Source organism: Myxocyprinus asiaticus, chromosome 10, assembly GCF_019703515.2.
Source record: "Myxocyprinus asiaticus isolate MX2 ecotype Aquarium Trade chromosome 10, UBuf_Myxa_2, whole genome shotgun sequence".
NCBI classification, from domain to species: Eukaryota; Metazoa; Chordata; class Actinopteri; order Cypriniformes; family Catostomidae; genus Myxocyprinus; species Myxocyprinus asiaticus.
In genome coordinates, this window is record NC_059353.1 from 4,210,473 (window position 1) to 4,227,906 (window position 17,434).

General features: G+C 39.3%; 1 protein-coding gene across 2 annotated transcripts in view; it reads left to right on the forward strand.

Annotated features, from left to right (window-relative positions):
* LOC127446836 (dynein, cytoplasmic 1, intermediate chain 2a) overlaps positions 1 to 17,434 on the forward strand; it is a 63,785-nt gene that overhangs the window by 29,925 nt on the left and 16,426 nt on the right. For both annotated transcript variants that reach the window (XM_051708117.1, XM_051708118.1), the window contains 3 exons: positions 12,735 to 12,821; positions 13,451 to 13,613; positions 13,743 to 13,842. In XM_051708117.1, coding sequence (XP_051564077.1) covers positions 12,735 to 12,821; positions 13,451 to 13,613; positions 13,743 to 13,842 — 350 coding nt within the window. The remainder of the gene's footprint in view (positions 1 to 12,734; positions 12,822 to 13,450; positions 13,614 to 13,742; positions 13,843 to 17,434) is intronic.

Below are 17,434 nucleotides of genomic sequence, written 5' to 3' on the forward strand. Positions count from 1 at the left end.
GCGATTGCTTGCGATTGATTGTTTGCGATTCACTCTTAGGGATTTAAGAGTCCTCCGGATGACTTCTAAGATACCTTGGGTTTAGGAGCTAGTTTTAGCGTTAAACTCCTCTGTGAATTACTCTTAAATGAATAATTGAGGAATCATAAAATTAGGAGTGACACCTAAATTTCCGAGTTAGGAGTTACTGTTACCCTTAAAGGTATAGGTCACGCAAAAATGTAAATTCAGTCATGTTTTACACACCTCTGTGTTGTTTAACCATATGTGACTTTCTTTCTTTTTCTTAACACAAAGGAATAAATTGTGAAAAAATGCCTATTTGGTTGCTTAGGAGACCTGGCTGGAGTCACTCAGCACACCCTGGATTCGAACTCGCAACTCCAGGAGTGGTAGTCAACGTCAATACTCGCTGAGCTACCCAGGCCCACTGAACCGGAGTCCTTAATGAAACAGAGAGATGGGGCTTAAGGTAGCTACAGTCACACTGTGTCCTACTCCGGCGCCAAACGACATGCAATAAAAGTTATCTTGTCAATATTAAGCCGAGTTTTTGTCCTAAGCAGCTGTGACGGGACATTCTGTCGATCGCTTGGTTTCTATATTTGGCATCGCGCCGGGTAACCCTGTCCGCTATGCGCTGGCACCAGTCCAAAATCATTCACTTGTTGGTTAAAACTGCTTGATTTTGGCCAAGAATGTTACACCTACCAACTGTTTTCGTGGAGGTCTGACACACGCACACACACCAGAATAGAGAATAGAGGTGACGGACATTTTCACTCCCTCCGCTTTTCTCTTCGACTCTTCCACTTCTTTTTTGGGAAGCGAAACTTCCAAAGAACTGCAGTCTCCTGTACTCTCTGTCTGACTGTAGCATCTGGGTGTGTGTGTTGCTACCTTCAGCCTCCTCAATCTCTCTGTTTGATTGGGGACTCAAACAAATAAGGCATGGCATAGAAATCTATTTTCCAACTACAAACTCTTCAGACATGCTGTCTGGTTTGTGTGCAACTATGTTGTGTTTTCTGTTGATAATATTGCTGGTGGTCCTGTTGAAGCAAAACTATTGCATAGTAACTACCACTACATACTATTGCTCTCGTGCAAGGAGCTCTAAAACTTGCGTGCAGACTCGTGAACACGCACAGGAGATCAACCATCTGTCAAGAGTTTCGCTTAATAATATGTTATATTTCAGTTTGTTTCTCAACAAACCTTATCATATTCCTTCAGAACAAGGCATACAACAATTTATCAGACTTCTGAATTATACTTTTGAAGCTTGAAGAGGTGGTCACCACAAACTGCCATTGTATGACATCACTGAGAACAATTTGTTTTTCACAATTTCTCCCTTTTTGTTAAGAAAAAGAAAGAAAGTCATATAGGGTGATAACACAGGGGTGAGTAAAAAATGACGGAATTCTTTTGGGGTGAACTAATCCTTTAAGTTTTTTTTTAATATGGACCCAGAATATTATATGTGTTATATTATGTGTTTCTGGTGATCGGATCACATGTGGTCAGCGCTAAATATAGATCTAAATGGCGTCTAAAACGTTTTGTGATCAAATCACAAAAACCATATACGAATGTGGACAAAAACGCATGTGACCAGATCACAATTAAGGTGTTAACGCTTATCCATCCAGAATGCATCCCGGTAGCAGTGTAGCACCACCCCTCATCTGTCAATCAATTGCTGCTCTTAAACAAGAGTTTAAATGTTGCCGGTTACGAGCAGCTTTAAAAGGAAAAAAACAGAAAATTTTATAAAGCAGATACATAATCACGAGAACTTCCCAGATCTCATCTGATATCATCCTGCAGAAAAAATAAATGAGAAGCATGGACATCTGAAGCTTCTTTAATACAGGTTGAAGGGGCGGGTTTACCCCTGTTTCTTCAGCCTATTGATGAGTTGAATACATTCACTAGCAATTGATATAATCAGCAGGTAATCAACGTGTTTTTAACCATGTACATTTATTCAGGTTATGTAATAATCATAACATAAATAAGTTGAAGCTCGAAATCCAAACACACATGGTCACAGGAGATGCATTTAAGATACCAGGTGTAAACAGCGATTTGCCTCGCCTGACCACATGTGATCGGATCACCCGAGACACATCTAAATACCAGGTGTAAATGGGGTCATAGAGACTTAAGATTGTGCTCTTTTGATGTGGTCCAGAAACCAACCAAATGAACACCCACCCTAGTATTTTAGTAACAAGTTTGCATGTGCGAACACCAGTCACAGAAAATCTAGTCTTGATTTCTGCAGACAAGTTCAGCAAACCAGCTTTAGATGTGCGGGTGGAAATCACTCTCATTACCGTCTGATATACAGCTCGGTCTATAGCAGCACCATGGATTTGTGAAAGTATGAAATTGAATTAAAGGTGATTGTTTTAATCACCCTTGAGAATCAGAGGAGGGTTAATATCCTGTGCTAATCACAAGCAGCCTCTTGTATGGAGAGCATCTCTCTTAAAGTGAGGAACCCTCAGCCCGGCTCATCAGACACCAGCATCTCTAAATGAAAACTATTGTCCATCATTTCCCAAACACATTTATTTCATCATTCATCAGCTATGAGAATGACACAGGAAGTATGACATTAATTATAGGGATAATAAACCCATGCTGTACTCATTTTAAAGTCCAAAAATCTTGTTGAATGTTCATCTTCGTTGATTTTGAATGCTGCTTTTCAAACGTTCGTATGCTGCCCAAAAATGCTTATTAGCGCTGATCTTTTTTATCAATGTTTATTTAGAATGCTGTTGATCAAATGCTTGAACATGTCTGTGTTCTTATGATGCTCAAAAATGCTGTTAATCGTTGACCTTTGTTTCTCAGCATTTATCTCAAAAGTTTAATGTTGCTGATTGAACATTCTAACATGCTATTGATGGGCATCAGAAGAACATTCGAAAAGCAACATTCAAAATCAACGTTGATCAACAAATATCAACAATCTACTGCGTTTTTTGGGCATCAATGGCATGTTAGAATGTTCAATCAGCAACATTAAACATTTTAAATAAATGCTGAGAAACAAAGATCAATGTTGCTGATTGAACATTCTGACATGCCTTTGATGCCCTAAAATGCTGTCAAACACTGATCTTTGTTGATCAACGCTGATTTTGAAGAGTGTTCATATGATGTTCAAAAATTCCATTGAACGTCGATCTTTGTTTCTCAGCATTTATCTCAACTTTGATGCCCCAAAATGCTATTAAATATTGATCTTTGTTCAACGTTGATTTTGAATGTTGTTTTTCAAAACGTGCCTATAGGCTTTTTTCCACTGCAGGAACTTTTCCTAGTTCCTGGAACTTGTTTTTCCACCACATAAACTAGTTCCATGTGGAACTAAAACCTGAACTAAACCAGGAACCTTTATAGTACCTGCTCCAGAGTGTAGTTCTTTCCTTGTAAAGTGGAATTATTTGGTTGGAGTCAGAACAGCAAATGTTTCTCATTGGTCAAGAAAAATGTTTCTTCAGACAGCAGATACTGGCCTTTTTTAAAAGTTCGGTTAGCAAGCTTTGCTAAAACTTTTGTTAAGGTGTTGTTATTGTAGGGTTTTAAATCGAAATGGATAAATGAATGAGGCTGCTGTGTAAGGCTGTCAAATTAAAATCATTGAAATTTAAGATAAAAATGCACATTCGAATACTAAAACTGTGCATTACAATTTGTAATGTTTGCCAAGCACTGATGATGACTTCAAACCGATCACATTCTTGCACTAAAAAGACTAGATGAAGAGCAGCAAATACAGTTTAACAGAACGCAGGTGTCTCGCAGACACATTTTTGAAGGTTTAAGTTCTTTTTAACTTGACACAGCATCTATAAACAGTGCTCCTGCACGAAATGCTGAATAAACAATGAAATAAAGTGAATCAATCAAAAGATGTTTGTCTAGTGCATGTTTACATAGAAAAACAAATGGTGAACTGGATGGTTGCAAAAGCGTTCGGTGTGAACAGCCCCTTAGGTAGAGGTCTTTGGTCATTGCGCCTTGTTCTCATATCAGCGTCTTTCAGACTAAGCAATGGGTTTTAAAATGCTTTGTCAGGAAAGGAGTTCAGTTTTGAAATGTGTGTCTCGAGATCCTTGCGTTTTGTTCCATTCTGTTGTGCTCCATCTGTTTGAACAGCCACTGAGCTCAGAGTCTGAGCCGGTTCACCACCGAGTTCGAGAAGGCTGCAGGCCGAGCTCCAAAAAGGGGCAGAAGCTCCAAAACGTCAGCAAAGATATCGGGAGCCCCTAACCCTAACTGATTCATTTAAAAGAGCTTATTCAAAAGAGTAATTTGTCTGTGAATCGCTGTTTATTGTTGTGTGCAGCGTGCTCATCTCAACAGAGAGGATGAAAAGCAGCATGAGACTCACTGGCATGCACTCTATAGATGTAACTCAATTACTTACAAGATGTTATATGATGAAACTGCATATGAACACACCCAAAGTGTTCCCAACTGTTGCTAATGACAACTAGATATTATATTAATGTCGTATTTGCGACCATTTTAGTCACAGTCTGGAGCCCATTTAATTGCTATTCAGTGTTAAATCAGTGCTAGAAAACTTAATGCACAATAATTTTAAGTGGCATTGTGTTTATTGGAAACACACGCATGATCATGAAAAGGTATGAAAAATCAACAGACAAAATCATTTTCTGTGATCAACATTGATTTTGAATGTTGCAGACCAACATTCAGTAAGTACCTATGATGCCCAAAAATCTCGAACGTTGAACATTTATGTATTGACACCATATTGAGGCCATTTTGTTGGTTAGTGAGTTTAAAATGAGTTTTTGAGAAGATGTCTGTTCACCTGTACTTCCTGTGTGAGCTCTCTGGAGGAGGAAGTGGCCCTGAAGAGCTGCACACATCTCTGTTTCATTTTGACTGATAAAGCCCATCACAAACAAGCTGTTCATTCAGTGCTGCAGGAGTCCTGGAGTCATATTCAGAGAGCAGAGGTTTGCTCAGTCTTCTTTCACAAGCACAAATGTGAAAGTCAGCGCTCAGCGGTCTCGCTCTGTCTCCTTTCTGCGGGCGTCTGACGGACTCGGTGCACCTGCAGAGGACATCAAAGAGCATTAGCCTTGTTCTCGAACAACCTCTGACCCCATGGGGCGCTTGCATTAATACATTGTCCTTTGACAAAGCCTGCCGATTACCGGCCTCTCTCTTTCCTCTCTCTCTGCTTGTGCCCTCCCCTTGCAAAAAGCTTTTATTTCTTGAGGGATACAAAAGCTATAATTGCTGCTGCTTTGAGATGAGGTGTCGATGGGAAGGGGATCTGCCATCAGGGTGAATTCTGTTAAATGTTTCTCTCTCTCTCCTCCACTCTGTGGGGTCACCAGGATCACTTGCTTTTCTCCAAATGGGCATTTTTGCTGGCAGGTGCATTACACCCCTTATTTTCAGATTGTCTTTCCGGTGCTAATGCCTGGCAGGTTGATTGCTTGGGTCTGGCTGACGGAGAAAGGGCCGTGCCGTGTTCGGGTCCCGGACTGAAAGACACTGATTACTGTTTTCCTCCAAGCCTGATTGAGGCCCTTGAAAGGAAAGATTTTAACCTTCTCTCCTCTCTCCTTCCTGAGTACAGGCCCGGAACGGCAAGATGGCCCGTGTCATCAGAACAACTCTATAAACTCATCAGAGCGACGTGACGCCCCCCTCCCCCCCAACCCTCTGAACCCTGTCCCTTCCTGAGAGAGCCGCGTACAAGTTTCCGATGCAAAATCTGACAGATGACATCATTTAGATTATTGCAGGAAAAATGTGATTTCACTCTCTACTGATACAAGTTTTGCACGTCATGCAAAAAAAGCATGCCATTAACATGGGCATAATGCAAAAAAAACTTTTGATTATTGTACATAACCATTTCTAGAGAAATTAAAGATATAGTTCACCCAAAAATGAAAAATATGTATTCACCCTCATGTTGTTCCAAACCCGCATTACTTTCTCAAATTTCACAAAGGGGAAATTTTGAAAAAATATCCTGGTTGCTCTTCTGTGTAATGAAAGTGAATGGGGACTAGGTGTTTCAAGCTCCAAAATACAAATAAAAAAGCAACTTATAAAAGTGGTCCATATGACCCTTGCACTGTATTCTAAGTCTTCTGAAGTCAACTTGAATTGAAGTCAGTATTCACTTTTCTCCAGAGCTCTGAAATGAACAACGCAAGTAGCATAGACTACAACAGTAATGTGCTGTTGCCATTTGACGTCAATGCAGCCATATTTGATTTGTACGGAGCCCTTTAGAGGGCAGAAAGGGAACTTAATGTCTGAAATAGTTTTGCATTCCCTCACAATAGATATGTATTCTTTACAACATATGTGGGGAGTGAACGAACTGCAGTGTAAGGCTTCCCCTCACCCCCTACTGGCACAGGGGAAAGATGGCCTCTTCATACCGGTTAAAAATGTCACTGCTACAAGATGACACCAAGGTTTTAACCTTGTTAAGCAAGTTAGAAGATAAAGGACCAAACTGGTTACCAAGGCTAGAGATGATGAGCCAAAAACAATTGCTTCAGTTTTCTCTTCACTGAGTTTTTTTTTTTTTTTGACATCCAGTATTTATATGGTCAAGGCAGAAAAATAGATTGCTTAAGGAGCAGCTATTATTTGACACAAGAGGGATGAGATGACCAGTGTTAAGCCAGGTCTCTGTCAAAAAGAAAAAGTCCAAATCACGAGAAGTGGAAAAAAGGTCATTCAAAATAAGAAATTTGTTGGACAAAGACCTAGCGTTTATCAAAGCCATTTTAGCTGGAAAGGAGGCTGTAGTTGAAGCTTCAACAGAGTCTGACACAGTGTTCACAGGATTCTAGTGAGCGAAGATGTCCAAAGTTGAATAAACCACTCCCACCACTTGGTCTAGTGGCTAGACGGCAAGTATCTGACCAGACTGACAGTATACAGCCACCAGAGGCTAAGTTGGTATGCATCTTTTCAACATGATTGCGACGAGACCCCCGATGAACATTTTGAAGGCGGCGTGCGATTCCCAAATTAACGCAGACATTATACATTTCAGCGGGCAGGCATGAATTCAGGTTCAGCAGATCTGAAGTAGTAAAAAAAATACAACATATTATTTAAGCTGTAGTAATGAAAGGCTAGTCTTTAAAGCGGCAAAAATATCCAGAAAAAGGGCAATAGTGATCATGTGCCAAATTTCTTCCAGCCAAATACAGGACATTCCAGCTTTAAAAACTGAACTTTTTTTTTTCTTCAGCATGGCTCTGGCATGGGATGCTCCGCAACTAATAAAGATGTCCACCTAGAGCTTGTTTACATAGGAGAACAATTAAAAAACAGTGCGGTTGTATGCGTTCGATGTGAACGGCCCCTAAAATGCTCAAAATGAAAACCGCTTAAATACAACCACCAGGAACAACCAAAAGAATAATTAAGCTTAAGCCTTTTATGTTTTTAAAGCTTTCCAATTAAAATTCGGCTCATCAGTTTGTTAACAGTACATAATGTGTTAAAATTTGTATATAGGCCTATCACTAAAAAAATATTTGTCCTTCCAGGGCCACCGTCTCAGTACAAGTCTTAGTACTATTTTAAGTAACCATGCATTATAATGAATTTTTATGCGAGAGAAAACTCTTAGCATTAAATAGAAGGCTTGGGATAATCGGCAGATTTTTCCGATAATTCGATATATATCAGGATTTTTTTCAGATATAAATAGGGCTGCTCGTTGCACAATAGTCTGTCTTTTCAAGCATATTTCACAACACAACTATGGTAAATTGTGAGTGGCTGGATTAATTAAAGTGGATCATGCAAGCAGGCGTGTCTGGCGGACGACATTGTGCATTCTAAAATTCAAAGCAATTATTTTCTACGAAGGTAAGCACACCTCAACTGCCCCTTCGCCATCTCCAGAGGCTGTTAAAAATTATCTACCGTCACGGAGCTCAACTCGCATAGTTTCTCATTAAATTCGACCCAAATCATTAAGGACAAAGATTATTTACTGTAGTCATTACTGGTTGATACTGTATATCGTGTATAAGTTTGTGGTTTGACAGCTTGAATGAAAGACCTATTCAATGATACATACAGGGAAATGGCATAATAAACTTTCCCCATTTCTAATCATTCAGTTCACACAGTTACACCAGTTTCATACACTTACCTGCAAACTCATCAACGTCACTTTGTAAAGTCTTGAAGAACAAAAACCTTTGTAACTTTGGACCTCCATCAGCTCTCATTGTGTGTGTGATCTGTCCCTTGTCCATGCCGCAACCAGCTTCAGTAAATGTTATGACATTTGAAGAAAGTAAAAAAAAATAAATAAATAAAACATGGTTAGTTTTATTGTTGTAACACCTTGGTTAATTTGTGGTACATGTACCATGGTTTCTTTCCACAAAAAGGGTTATTATAGTAAAACTATGGTTCGTTTTCCCAAGGGCATGTTTTTGGTGGAAACCATAGTTTTAAACAAACTTGTACCACACATTGATCATGGTGTTACTATAGTAAAAATGAAGGAACCATGTTGTTTTGGCAGAATGATTGGTTTTTATGAGCTAAGTTTTGTAACCTGTATTATAATACAGGTTATGAATATCAGTTAAAATATGGTTACTGAAGTTACTACTATGGTTTTACTACAGATACCATAGTTTAAAACCATAGTTAATTTTCATTAGGGTTGGAAAAAATTTTTGTGAAGAAACACAAAAAACACATTGTGAGGCAGTGCAAACTATAGTGAGGGAATGCAAAACTATTTCAGGAAATGTATTTCTGAAATGTATTTCCTGTCCTGTAAGGTGCTCCATAGATTTGAGAACTACAGCAGAGGGGAATATTTTCAGTGAATAACGACTTCAGTCTTAACACACATCTATCTTATGTCTTGAGAAGACTTGGAATATAGCACACAAGTCATATGGACTACTTTTTTGGTGCTTTTATGATGCTTTTTTTTGTCACTGGAGCTTCCCCATTCACTTTCATTAAATGGAAAAGAATACTCTTTGAAAAATTGTTCCACAGAAGAGACAAAGTCATGCGGGTTTGGAATGCATAAGGATGAGTAAATAAAGATAATTTTCATTTTTGGCTGAACTTTTTCTTCAACAGTTTCTCTTCAACTTTGCATTTATTCGAGCATCAGTATTGTGGGAAATGAGCTTTCTCTTTCTGTGTGTGTGTGTGTGTGTGTTTGGCTTACAGCTGGTCAGGGCAGCAGCTTCATTTAGCTGCTCATGTTTGGGGAGTGAATAGCAGTCCACTGACCCCCTGCCGACTCTCTAATTGCACAGACTTGAGTATCCGGAGAGAGTCTTGAGTACGAGCAGTGAGGCAGAAAGCCCCGTGCCATCCCCGTACCACCGCACTCGCAGCCAAACCATCTGCCTAACACACACTCACACACCCGTCAGCTGTCTCAGCCAATGGCACCTGCTGCCCTGCGTGCATGCTTGTGTGTGTGGGATGCGATGTTCAATAGTCCCTGTCTTCGTTATGGTGGGAGCGTGTTGGGGGGGTTGCAGGTTAAGATCTCTGTGATGCTGTAGCCCCCTGTAGAGCAGAGAGAGGATGGACTTAGGGATGCATATACAATGTTCCAACAGGTTGCAGGTTGTTCTTATGCAACTATGCATTATGCAACTTAACAGGTTGTTGGTGTAAGCAGTGCTGAGCTTGTTATATTTTTTCTGGGTTTCAGGTATTTTTCACTTATCCAGTTGATATTAATCAAAACTAGTGAAACAGAAAAGTGTCCTGGCACAGTCATGGTTATTTTACACTACTTTTCCCATTCATTTCTTCTTTAGGAATTTCATAAAATAATTCATGAAAGAGTTGTAGGCCATGAACCAAACCAACAAGCTCCAACTGCAATCACACGAAGCACTGCGAATGGCAATAAAATAAATTGTATTTAATGTTTGCCGCTCACGGTAGGTCTGTTTTAAAAAAAAAAACAATTAAGTTATCGTTAAAAATCTTTACCCCTATGGAAAAAATGTATGGGATTTTTACCTCCAGAGCCAGATATATAAACACTGTAAACCTGTACTGTACTGTACTTTTGCTTTAAAAGTGCCTGTACTTTTGCTCACCTTTATTTGGTGATTCTCTCTTCCAGAACGAGCAATGTCAAATGCAATGTAATAAAGTTTTATTGCAACGTAAATGTACTTGCACAGGAATCGCAATGGTGGGAAACAATTGTTATGGGCTCGAATGTTTGAAGACAAATTATTGCTTTAGTTTGACTGAAATCAAATGTTTAAAGAGAATTTAAAATTGCTGAAAACTGAATAGGTGTTGATATGTAAATTTGGGTGTGCATGCATGTCACAATTATGAAAATGTCTTAAAGGATTAGTTCACCCAAAAATGAAAATTCAGTCATTGTTTACTCACCTTTGAGCTGTTATAACCCCATATGATTTTATTTCTTTTTCTTAACACAAAGGGAGAAATTGTGAAATAGTGTTGTGCTCATTGATGTCATACAGTGACAATTTATGGTGACTACCTCTTCAAGCTTCAAAAGGACACAAAAGTATAATTCAGAAGTCTGATAAATTATTCCATGAGACTCATGATTGTTATGAAAGCATACGATAAGGTTTGGTGAGAAACAAACTGAAATCTAATGTATTTAGTAAAAATGTTCACTGACCGTCTTATGTGCGCATTCATGATAGGGCACGAGAGCAACAGTTCATGCAGCGCCCTCGCGACATTGGGGCATTCATGTGAAAACTTGTTTTGTTTATCTAAACAGAACACAACACAGCTGCACAAAAAATGAGAACAGAACTTACTAAACATGTCTGAAGAGTTTGTAGTCAAAGAATTGATGCATTTGTATGCCCAGCATTATTTATTATTATTTATTTTTATTTTTATTTTTTAAAGTTTTTGGACCGCTGCCAGTTCATAGCAGACATAGTTACCCGTGAGATGCCGAAAATAGAAAACAAGCAATCTATAGAATGCTGTTTAGGACAAAAACTCTGATTAATATAGAAAAGGTGCCTTTTATCACATGTCGTTTGCCATCAGGTTAGAATACCGGGTGACTGTAGTTGCCTGTAGCCTCCTCTATGTTTCTGTTTGATTTCCGAGTTCTCCATTCAAAAAAATAAGGCTGGGCATAGAAATGCATAAATTCAACTACAAACTCTTCAGACATGTTTAGTAAGTTCTGTTCTCTGTTTTGTGTGCAGCTGTGTTGTGTTCTGGTGTCGCTATCGCTGTGGAGGTCCCCTTTAACCACTTAACGACAGGTGGGTCAAAAATGACCCATTTGCGTATTTATTTACATTTCATTTATGTTTAATGCATGTTTAAACTGTGAAATTGTAAACTAATTTTGACATCCAATATATCATTTTTAAAGATCTGGGTCTCAAGATTTGATATTTTAAAGAGATTTAGACAATCACAAAGTTACAACAATAAGATTTTATTAAACGTGTCAAGAGTGAAAATCAAAAGACGGAAAATGAAACCGGAAGTTCTGACCTTTATTGTCTTCCAGCCAAACACAGATGAGCACAATCCTCCAAACTTCAGTATGCTTTTCATTGCAACAGTCCAATAAATCAAATCCATTAGAGATTTTAGTCCAAAAATGTACAAATATGAAGAAATATTGATCAATCTGTCTTTGTTCATGTTTTACATATTCAACACATTATCGTTCATGTTCATTCTCTGCTAAATCTTGCACTCTGTGTAGTGTTTCAGTAGCAAAACACCCAAACATGATATTTGGGAGGGTCTTATGATAAAAATGAGCCCTCCCTCAAAATGTTCTGTGCAGATGTGATTGGGTAGTCACTCAAAACAGCCAAAAAGGACAGTCGACAGGAGTGATGTAAAGATTTGCGTCATCCATGTCTGTCTGGATAAAGCCAGCCAAATATGAGGGTTGTATATATCCCTGATGCCGATTTGCGAAGGTTCGTGTGGAAAACCGTGGACTGTGTTTGTTTGTGTTTGTGCTTTTATGCATGGTGTGCAGTTATAACGTGTTACTGCCGTACTGTCGACAAATAACTCAGCTTTTGGACCCGTGATCTGATCCACCCTCCTCGGCTTCAGTCACCATCACTGAGGGTTTGGAGAACACACGCTCCCGATGGCATTTTTTCATCAAACCCCCTGTTCAACTGCACATCCAGGGGGCTCTTGCATGACATTCAAGCCAAAATGAGCCACCCTCCCCGACTTCGCTCACCGTGAGTTAGTCCCCGGAGCACACAAAATTGTGTCAGACCCTCATCAGACGTGGCTTTGTATCAGATGTGTTTTTGGGGCACTGCACATTATATTGCATATTTATATATAAAAAAAAAAACTATTTTATAAATAATATTTGTGGTCACTGTTCAAAATATTTGTATAGCTCTAACTATTTTTTTTTTTTATACTACAATGATACATTTTGAATAACAAATGTCTAAGTGTCTACTTTCAAGTTTGTGTTTGTAGACCAAAGGGTTCAAGAACTGGAAGAGTTTTACTTTGGGTACGTCGTTTTCAAATTTCATTTGAGTAAATGATCTGGTCGAACTAGGTTTTAGATTAGAAAATCCTGTTTTCTATGTTGTACCCTCTTTCATGACACATTACTGCAGCTGTGGTGTAAATCATGTTAATGTTTGTTAATTTCCCTGTTGCAGAGATAGAGGAGGAGGAAGAGACCCCTCACCCACAGCCAGCAGTCGAGGCAGAGAAAGAGAAACCAGTAGAGAAACAGGAAGAGGAAGGTACTTAAAGCATTATACACATTACATGTTTTTAACCCTTTATACTTCTGCCTGTGTTTCTAGAATAACCAAATGCAGAAATTTAAAGCAGAAGGATTCAGTGTAATGGAATTCTAATAACTGACAACAGACCTTTTAAATTATTACAAATTGTATTCACTCCAATTCAGGTTTTTGACAGTTTGAATGATTGTGGCTCATTTTAACATTCCGTCAATGTAAGTCTATGGGTTTTTTGGTGATTTTTGATTGCCCGCTACGTGAAAGCCGTAAGTCCGATCAGTTAGAAAAGGCATAACACACTAAGTCAGAACAGTCTGAAGGTCTGTACCAAGTTTGGTAAATGTAGCTTGAAAGATGTAGGAACTTACAATTGATATTTTTTGATCTTAGTATAGGGATATTGGAAAAACCCAAAACCATGTCTGTAGAATGTTGACTTTATTCACACGCTTGTACCACACGTGTGGACATTTGTTCATCCCATAAACAAACTACTTTCTTATGACAGCGAAAAAGTGTCTTGCATGGCACTATGAATCTTATTTATTTGAAACATTTGAACAGATAAGAAAGAATGTAATGCGTGCAACAAATTCCAGCATTGTTTCTTGTCTATTTGTGTGTAGTGCCCCCTCATGAGTTTACAGAGGAGGAGAAGTTACAGATTCTGCACTCAGAAGACTTCTTGGAGTTTTTCGATCACAGCACACGCATCGTAGAGCGCGCTCTCTCTGAACACGTGGATGTTTTCTTTGACTACAGCGGCCGTGACATGCAGGAGAAGGAGGGGTAACACTCAGCTCTATTCACCTAGAATACCACAAACAATCTCAGCAGGACAATTCTTAAACTGGTTCATATGCATTACCTAACATGAGACATTTGTCTTTCTGTGTGTGTTTGTGTGTGTGTGTTCAGTGAGATGCAGGCTGGAACCAAACTGTCTCTAAACAGGAAGTTTGTTGATGAGCGCTGGTCCAAACAGCGAGTGGTTACCTGTCTGGATTGGTCCCCACAGGTGTGTTACTGTACCTACTAGACTTCACATTAAAAAACTACACATGAATCTGATTATAATCATTTATGACAAGATGAAATGCATTGCAATCCGTATTATATGGCATTATAAATACCTTTGTAATGCTTTACATACATACAGGCTTCAAGTAAAGTGATTTCCAAATTCCATAATAATTTCAGATTGAGCACTTTTGTCTAAGTAGTGTCTGACATGGTGAAATATAATGTGAAATGCTGTCCCTGAATATCACATTTGCATAAAAGCACAATCAAAAGCTGTAGCTTATCTGGTAAACATGTTTGCAGAATGAAACTTAAACACACAAATATGGATGGATAGATGAATGTCATGTTTGCTTTGTGTTTAGGTCTGCTTTTTGAATATAATGTCCTTTGACTTTTAAACAGAAGCCTCCTGTGTGATATTTTGGAGTCATTGTGTCTATAGTATTTCCGTGTAATAGATCTAGAGCATAATCCCGTTCAGTCTCGATGCATGTTGTATGCGTCCTCAACACAAACAGATGTGTTACCATGAGCTTTGACGTTAATTGATGGTATATGCTTCTGTTGAAGTCATCAGTACACATAATTTTAACTTCATAAAAAAAACAAAAACGTGCTTGATATCCAGAGATCCACCAGTCAGGGAATCGCGATCAACAAAGCACGCCTACAATTTACGCACTACTAATTTGTGGATTGTACCATTAATCTTAGGTGAAACGTAACCCTTAGTGTAAACTAAGTATTTACAGAAATGTCCAACCAGGATTAACGGTTGGAATAAAAATGCAAACTGGTTTAATGACATCAGTGTGCTCATGTTTTGCATGACAGGCTTAAAAGAAAATTGCGTAAAATGTTTCCAGTCTGTTGTTAATAATTATTTAATGCTACTTTACTAATGTTAGATTCAGTATCTGAATATTTACATATTTAATTATAAAACTGTAACATATTTCATTATAGGCTTACTATTTATTATATTTACAGTGCATCCGGAAAGTATTCACAGCGCTTCACTTTTTCCACATTTTGTTATGTTACAGCCTTATTCCAAAATGGATTAAATTCATTATTTTCCTCAAAATTCTACAAACAATACCCCATAATGACAACATGAAAGAAGTTTGTTTGAAATCTTTGCAAATTTATTAAAAATAAAAAACTAAAAAAATCACATGTACTTTAGTATTCACAGCCTTTGCCATGACACTCAAAATTGAGCTCAGGTGCATCCTGTTTCCACTGATCATCCTTGAGATGTTTCTACAACTTGATTGGAGTCCACCTGTGGTAAATTCAGTAGATTGGACATGATTTGGAAAGGCACACACCTGTCTATATAAGGTCCCACAGTTAACAGTGCATGTCAGAGCACAAACCAAGCCATGAAGTCCAAGGAATTGTCTGTAGACCTCCGAGACAGGATTGTATCGAGGCACAGATCTGGGGAAGGGTACAGAAAAATTTCTGCAGCATTGAAGGTCCCAATGAGCACAGTGGCCCCATCATCCATAAATGGAAGAAGTTTGGAACCACCAGGACTCTTCCTAGAGCTGGCCGCCCGGCCAAACTGAGCGATCGGGGGAGAAGGGCCTTAGTCAGGAAGGTGACCAAGAACTCGATGGTCACTCTGACAGAGCTCCAGCGTTTCTCTGTGGAGAGAGGAGAACCTTCCAGAAGAACAACCATCTCTGCAGCACTCCACCAGTCAGGCCTGTATGGTAGAGTGGCCAGACGGAAGCCACTCTTCAGTAAAAGGCACATGACAGCCCGCCTGGAGTTTGCCAAAAGGCACCTGAAGGTCTCTCAGACCATGAGAAACAAAGATTGAACTCTTTGGCCTGAATGGCAAGCGTCATGTCTGGAGGAAACCAGGCACCGCTCATCAACTGGCCAATACCATCCCTACAGTGAAGCATGGTGGTGGCAGCATCATGCTGTGGGGATGTTTTTCAGCGGCAGGAACTGGGAGACTAGTCAGGATCGAGGGAAAGATGAATGCAGCAATGTACAGAGACATCCTTGATGAAAACCTGCTCCAGAGCGCTCTGGACCTCAGACTGGGGTGAAGGTTCATCTTCCAACAGGACAACGACCCTAAGCACACAGCCAAGATAACAAAGGAGTGGCTATGGGACAACTCTGTGAATGTCCTTGAGTGACCCAGCCAGAGCCCAGACTTGAACCCGATTGAACATCTCTGGAGAGATCTGAAAATGGCTGTGCACCGACGCTCCCCATCCAACCTGATGGAGCTTGAGAGGTCCTGCAAAGAAGAATGGGAGAAACTGCCCAAAAATAGGTGTGCCAAGCTTGTAGCATCATACTCAAAAAGACTTGAGGCTGTAATTGGTGCCAAAGGTGCTTCAACAAAGTATTGAGCAAAGGCTGTGAATATGTACATGTGATTTTTTTTTTTTTTTCATTTGTTATTTTTAATAAATTTGCAAAGATTTCAAACAAACTTCTTTCACGTTGTCATTATAGGGTATTGTTTGTAGAATTTTGAGGAAAATAATGAATTTAATCCATTTTGGAATAAGGCTGTAACATAACAAAATGTGGAAAAAGTGAAGCGCTGTGAATACTTTCCGGATGCACTGTACTTATTTTTTACGTATCGTATTTCAATTGAAATGTAATTCATTACTGCTGACAGTTACGTGAGACAAAAAGGTTTGAACATCAACCGTAACAAGATAAAACTGAAGGCTTCTTATTGGATCAATAAATGTAAACGTCATATTATGTGACTACACATTGCATTATGGAGAGTTTACGACCCATTAGTGAAGTCTTGCCTTAAGAACAGGTGGTGCAACCAAATTTAGTGCTGACTTGGTTACACACTAACTTGCAGTACTAAGCACCTAGTTTAAACTTTACACCCAAACTGAAGTGAAACCTTACGCACAGCTGGTGCAACCCTACCCTGGAACTGCCCACTCCCATGACGCACTGTGAATTGGTCCCCCTACACTCTCAAACAACTTCTAGATTTGTATATATTTGAATAATTTGCAATAAAATGTAAATATATTGTTTCTATATGTATAATCAATAACTTTAAATCAGTAGTTTTATTTTTTTCAATTGGCACTCTTGGAATGCTGCTGTTCCAATCGCATCAGAGGACCAGAAATAAATTTTGTATAAGATCATTGACATGATACTCATTTTTTGTCCTTATCTATTAAGTTATTCAAAAATCTGACTACCACCCCTGGAGTCGCGAGTTTGAATCCAGGGTGTGCTGAGTGACTCCAGCCAGGTCTCCTAAGCAACCAAATTGGCCTGGTTGCTAGGGAGGGTAGAGTCATATGGGGTAACCTCCTCGTGGTCGCTATAATGTGGTTCTCGCTCTTGGTGGGGCATGTGGTGAGCCGCGGAGAATAGTGCGAAGCCTCAACACGCGTTATGTCTCCGCAGTAACGCGCTCAACAAGCCACGTGATAAAATGCGCAGATTGACGGTCTCAGATGCGGAGGCAACTGATCCTCTGCCACCCGGATTGAGACGAGTCACTATGCCACCACGAGGACCTAGAGCACATTGGGAATTGGGCATTCCAAATTTTAAAA